The sequence below is a fragment of the Octopus bimaculoides genome, chromosome 9 (genome assembly GCF_001194135.2).
Source record: "Octopus bimaculoides isolate UCB-OBI-ISO-001 chromosome 9, ASM119413v2, whole genome shotgun sequence".
In the NCBI taxonomy this organism is placed as follows: Eukaryota; Metazoa; Mollusca; class Cephalopoda; order Octopoda; family Octopodidae; genus Octopus; species Octopus bimaculoides.
Window position 1 is genome coordinate 82,883,191 of NC_068989.1, and position 6,855 is coordinate 82,890,045.

The 6,855-nt window shown below is 40.2% G+C and overlaps 1 protein-coding gene across 2 annotated transcripts in view; it reads left to right on the plus strand.

Annotated features, from left to right (window-relative positions):
• The window catches only part of LOC106870678 (BMP and activin membrane-bound inhibitor homolog), a 141,075-nt gene that overhangs the window by 116,604 nt on the left and 17,616 nt on the right, over positions 1 to 6,855 (plus strand). For both annotated transcript variants that reach the window (XM_052970832.1, XM_052970831.1), the window contains one exon: positions 715 to 1,062. In XM_052970832.1, coding sequence (XP_052826792.1) covers positions 715 to 1,062 — 348 coding nt within the window. The remainder of the gene's footprint in view (positions 1 to 714; positions 1,063 to 6,855) is intronic.

The window sequence follows — 6,855 nt, forward strand, 5'->3', positions numbered from 1 at the left end:
ATATATACACACGCACTCACACCCTCACACAAGTATAAAATCAATATATTTTGTCAGATATATACATACATTCGCAGACACACACACACACACACACACACACACGAAATATATATGGTTATGGGGAGATAATAAAGTGATGGTGATCCCATAACGAAGGTGCGCGTGCTTATGGAAGGGGGCTGGTGACCTTGACATGTGCGTGTGTGCATGTGTAGGTGTGTGGATGATAGTGAAGATGCTGGGAAGTGGTCAGTGCAGTTGCCGACTCATCGTGTCTTCTGACTACCTTTGCCATGGAGATCAGCACGCACAAAACTTTTACTTGGTCTCTCAGCCTGCTAGAAAGAGAAGCCAAATCTTCCTTAAACTTCACATCTGTCATGGTATGTGGGCAACTAATAGTTTTCAATTAGCTAAAATTATGTAGGATTAAATGCTTGTAACTTGTTTATTATTAATTTCCAGAAAAAAAAAAAAAGAAATGGGATTTTCGTCATCCGCATGCAACGCTACGTGAAAACCATTTTTTTTTTTTTTTACACTCTGGTGAAGATTTTAAAAACCTTCAAGTGGTTGGAAGGAAGATGTAAAAAGATCCGAGTTCTGTATTGGTTCAAATTGTTTAACTGTTATTTTTAGGTGTTTAGGACAAAGAAATAATTCTTAACTAATATATTCCTTTTCTCTTTCTCTTTCCGGTATGATGACCAGGCGAGATACGCTGCCACTGTAATGAATCTGGCTGTGTGAGCACTGGCTACATGTGTAAGTCGCACACAGGCACCTGCTACACACTTGTCCACACAGACCAAAGCCAGACGAACACAGAAACGGAAGTATCAGTTCACGGTTGTGTGGACGGCTTGAGGATGGCACATCGGAGTTTATGTAACAGTGCGTTGACTGAAGAAAATCTCCAACAGAGCAGCAGATCAATGGGTGGCAGTAGTCTCCCCTTATTGTTGATGTGTTGTAAGAAGGACATGTGTAATTATATGAAGAAATTTGATAGACTTCATTTTGTGATGAACGCCCACTCAAATGGGAGTATTTTAAGAGGTCAGTATTCATTGGTTGGTTCAATCAAACCATTTCTATGCACAATTTTTTGTTATTTACATTTATACTCTCTACTACACGAGATGCGGTTCTGTTGTTTGTCGTTCTGTCTCTCGTGTGTCTGCTTGCTTAGTAAACTATAAAGTATCTCTCTTCCTGCCTTCCGCTCTCTTTCTCTCTCTCTAGTTATATATATCAAAAGAGGAGATTGGAAAAAAACTTTGGTACTATCTATACACCATTACACGTGTTTCATTTGCTAATAGGAGTTACGAAATTGTACATGTAGGAGAAACGTGTAAGGTATCTCCTATTAGAAACGCTTCTGTATGTAATTACTTTGTAAAAAATCATTTTCCAGTATTTTTCATGCCTCATACGTATCTCATACATGCCTCATACATATATAATATCATACATATATAATATCATACATATATATAATATGCATGCCTCATACATATATAATATCTACAAACAGTTCTAGAGTCCTGCTATAAGCAGATGTGACCCAAGAGGGCACAGCTTGGACTATCTATCTATCTATCTATCTATCTATCTTCCTTTCTTTCTTGTGGGGTGGTGGGGGGTATGTGGGTGTGTGAAATGCTACGATTCAGATCGTGTGATGAACAGTTGGAACCCATTTGAAGCGATTGCTCGACCAATACTGACCTAGTTACAAGCAGCAGCAACAATAGCAACAGCATTTATGTTGTGCCTTACATCGTTCTTTACGAACATTGATTTTAATTACGCTGATCTAATATCAGTTCTGAACGATATAGGATCGTCATATGTTACATCAACAGTTCCACTAGCGCTAACCGGCTATCATAAAGGTAGCGTCATGCAGCGGTTTCGGCTTTCGTATTTTGAGATTTTTCAGTGTGTGGTGTGTATGGAGATAATGGGGAAATAAATGAAGCTGACTTTGACAAGCCGTGGTGGGAAGCGCGCGCGCGCACTCACATATTCGACGCGCTTCTTTCAGTTTCCGTCTATTAGCTCTACTCACAAGGCTTTGGTAGACTCGAAGCTACCAGGTCATTAAGAATGAAATGTACGATTTTCTTATGCACCGAGTTTGATAGTTGTTAACTCTTAATATTTTACCCTGACAATTCTTTGTTTTACAACATTGAAGAGTTACATCATCACTTTTCGAAAGGCAATTCATGGTGTCTAATTATATTGTAAATTTTCTCTTGTAAATCAATTTTTGTGAACCCATGGATAGATGAAAAACTCGTGTTTGAGTTCCGTCGTGGAATCAATGCATTCCAGACAGCTCGAAACATCAATGAGGTGTTTGGTGAAGATGTGGTGAATGAGCGCACTGTACGTCAATGGTTTGGGAAGTTCCGGTCTGGTGACTTTACTCTTGAAAATCAGCCCTGTGGTAGACCTGAGACCAAGGTAGATAAATGATGAACTGGAAACTGTAGTGGAAGTGTGATACATCTCAAATTACGCGTGAATTAGCAGCAAGGTTTGACGTTTCGATTCCAACTGTATTGGACCATCTGAAACAAATCGGCAAAGTAAAGAAGCTGGATATAAGTGGGTACCACACGAACTGAACGAGCATCAAATGACACGTCATCTTGAAAATTACTGTTCTTTGCTGTCACGGCATAAAAGCGAACCATTTTGTGCATAGTATTGTCACATGTGACGAGAAATGGATTCTTTTCAACAACAGCAAGCGATCTGTATGATGGTTGGATTGAAACGAAATGCCAAAACACAATCCAAAACGAATATTCACCAAAAACAGTTAAAATTGTTTGTTTGGTAGTCCAGCACTGGTGTCATCCACTACAGCTTCACGAGACCTGGTAAGTCAGTTACAGCGGATGTACATCAACCAATTGGGTGAAATGATGAGTGAACTTGCAATCAAACAACCGAGATTAGCCAATAGAGATAGGCCAATTCTCTTGCAAGACAATGCTCGACCACATGTTGCACAAAGAACACTACTCAAGTTACAGGAACTGAACTTGGAAATACTTACTCAATCACCATATTCACCAGACCTTGCACCGACTGACTATCACGTTTTTCAGGCATTAGACAACATTTTGCAAGGAATTCAAATCTGAAGAAGATGAGATGCAAAAACAGCTCTCCAGAATTCATCGCTGCCGGCATAAATAAGCTACCGAAAGAATGGCAAAGTTGTGTTGATACTTTAGGTGCATACTTTGGTTAACTGCATTGCTTTTTGTTGAAATAAAGTAAAATAAACTTACAGTTCAAAATCGGACATTTCATTCTCGGGGACACTTGCATAAGTGGCACTAAACCCGGAACCATGTGGTTGGGAAACAAACTTCTTACCACACAGTCACGATTGTGTATATGTGATTCTGTTGTAGATTTGCGAATGCGTGTTATTGGCAACGCATTCGCGTGATAATGTGTCGAGGTATATGTATGTATTGAAGTGTGTCTTGTTTATAATACTGTCTCAATTACCGTTTGAGTAATTAAGTATGTGTGTGAGTGTAAGAGTATGTGTGAGTGTATGTGTGTGTGTGTGTGTGCGTGCGCACCAGTGAGCGACGGTACACGACAACAGTTTCGTTTGTCTCACGACTGTTACGGTTTGAGTCAACAATGAACTGCGCTGAGAATGTAACACACACACACACACACACAAACATGTTCTCTCTCTCTCTCTCTCTCTCTCTCTCTCTCTCTCTCTCTCTCACCCACTCGCTCGTGCGTTGACAATGTGGCAATGTTTGGACGTGACCGGAGACATCTGGAATTCTGTCTTTGTTGGAATAGACGTAGTAGAAGTTGTCATTGTCTGTTCTCTGTTGTCATAATGTAGCAGGGTGGTGCAGGCGGTGGAGAGCGGAATCGAGTTTCTCATTGACCAATCAATGACGACCAATTCAAGAACATTATGCTCTTATCTTTAATGCCGTCGTCATCGCCGTTGTTGTTGTTATTATTGTTGTTGAACCCTAGGCTAACCCTGATCCTGCCGATCCACGATCAAAGTTGTTCCATTTATGAATCTTTTCTTTTGATATCTTTTTTTTTCTTTTTGTGCATGAAGGTCCACTGTGATTACACCTCCACAAACCTCATATATGGTATCAAATATAAATTCAGCATGGGGGGAGGGGGGTATATGAGTGAAACCCGACATCATTGGGCTGATCGCTTTTACCTGCAACTTCTAAATGGTTGTAATTAAACTCCAACCAAATTTCCAAATTCGGAGACATCCCTGCTCGCTTAGCCATTTCCTTAGTCATCTGTGTGTGTGTGTGTGTGTGTGTGTGAGTGAAACACCAAAAAGTTCGGTGTACACCGGGAAAGAATTCCTTACGAGTCAGGTCAGGTATGGGAGTATGCACCGCGCCCCATATCGCTGCATCCACCATTTGTCGATATCTGTTCGGATCGTCTCGAGCAACCATCCGAGCCGAGTCGCAATTCGTTACCATCTCGGCGAAATATTTAGGGGAGAGGAAAGCCGATTAGATCGATCACCAGTGCTCGACTGGAACTTAAAGTATACGTAGTATACAAAATATATGAACACAGAAAGGAGATTCTAACAAGAGCCAGTCAAGGAAACCCACATATCATCCAACATGACCGTGAGGCATGTAGCCGCATAACACGAACTGTCGTCTCCTCAAGGTTTCCTTAGAAAACAACACAGGGCTTATATGTTTATTGCGAGGGAATTTTCGTTTAGAAGTGTTTCTCAACCAATATTCCACTTATGGACCCCTTTGATTTCTATTTTACTCGGGTGGACCCTCTTAACCATTTTGATGTTTAAAAAGAAATCCCTTTGTAGTTTTAGACATTATTAAAAGGCGGTGAGCTGGCTGAATGGTTAGCAGGCCGGGCGAAATGCTTAGCGGTATTTCGTCTGCCACTACGCTCTGAGTTCAAATTCCTTCGAGGTCTTCTACTTTGCCTTACGTCCTTTCGGGGTTGATAAATTAAGTACCAGTTGCGAACTGGGGTCGATGTGATCTACTGTCCTCCTCCCGACAAAATCCAGGCCTTGTGCTTATAGTAGAAAGGATGATTAGATATTATTAGGAGTTGTATTTCAAAAAATTCGTTGAAATATTTTGTGTATTGTAGAAATATTACCAATTTATTGCAGATAAATTTTATCAAGATCTTATATATCCTCCCCATCCGACCTCAAAACCATATGGACGCCGGTTGAAAACCGCAGATTGATTGAGAAAGAGAGAGAGTGTGTGTGTGTGGTGGTGGTGGGGGTGATTATATTAATGGCTCAACATTTAACCGGAAATTTAGAGGCAAATCATTTATTGTTTCCAATAGGCTTCTGGAACGTGACTTATTATCCAAGTCTACCTATATCTTTTCTCCACTTCTCTTCCGGTGGAAATGGTTCGAGTAAATGGTAGGACGCCAAACATAGGTGAGGGCTCGTGCCCTTGATGGTCAGGGTGATGCTGGATGATATCCTGGGTTCCCTGATTGGCCCTTGTTGGAATCTCTTTTCTGTCAGGAGAGCTGCACCATTTATACGTATACTTCAAGTTCCAGTCGAGCACTGGTGATCGATCACATCGGCTTTCCTCTCCCTTAAAATTTCAGACCTTATGTCCCTAGTAGCGCCGAGGTCGGCTTTGCCTTTCATCCTTTCAGGGTCGATAAATTAAGTACCAGTCAAATACTGGGGTCGATGTGATTGACAATCTCCCTCCGCAAAAATTTCAAGCCTTGTGCCTGTAGTAGAAAGTATTATTATTATTATTATTACTACTACTACTACTACTACTACTAATTATTATTATTATTATTATTATTATTATTATTATTATTATTAAGGCGCCGAGCTGGCAGAATCGTTAGCACGAAATTCTTAGCGGTATTTCGTACGTCTTTACGTTCTGAGTTCAAATTCCACCGAAGTCGACTTTGCCTTTCATCCTTTCGGGGTCGATAAAATTAGTACCAGTTACGCACTGGGATCGACTTAATCCCTTCCCCCAAATCTGAAGCCTTGTGCTTCCAGTAGAAAGGATTATTAGGATCTTTGTGATTTGACGGGCGACACTTGTTTTCTTAACGAAACACTTTCAAACTTGGGACACTGGTAGAATGTGTCATACAAAACAACTTTTTCTCTTAGCCTTCTTAACAAAAAATTATACATCGCAAGTTATTTCATGTTAAAGTTGTCGTATTTCTGTAATTTCAACCAATCACTGACGTCTATTCAGCTGAATACAGTTACTGCCTACAGCGGTGTCAAGTGTGTTATTCCCTGTTTAATTATATCATTATTCCCTAGTAAGGGTTTAGGGATGGGGTTCGGGTTTTAGGGTTGGGGTTAGGGTTCGGGTTTTAGGGTTAGGGTTAGGGTTATGGTTATGAGTTATAGGGTTAGAGTTATGGTTTTGGCAAAAATAATCATAACCCTAACCGTAATCCTAAAACTAACCCTAACTCTAAAACCCGAACCCTAACCCTAAAACCCTAAAGCTAAAACCAGTACACACGCACGAACGATGTCATAAATAACAGTGACAAACGAAAAATATACCGCTGATAGTTGTTGTTGACAAACAACGGGACAAATTTTGTTCAAGGGAAAAAATCCCGTAACACCGTTGTTTATATTCCACGACGTAATTGTTTTCACCTCAATAGACGTCAGTGATTGGTTGAAATTACCGAAATACGACAATTTTTTACATGAAATAATTTCGAATACAAAATCTTTTATCTGTTCTATAACACAAAATATACAAGTATTCGAAGTTTGAA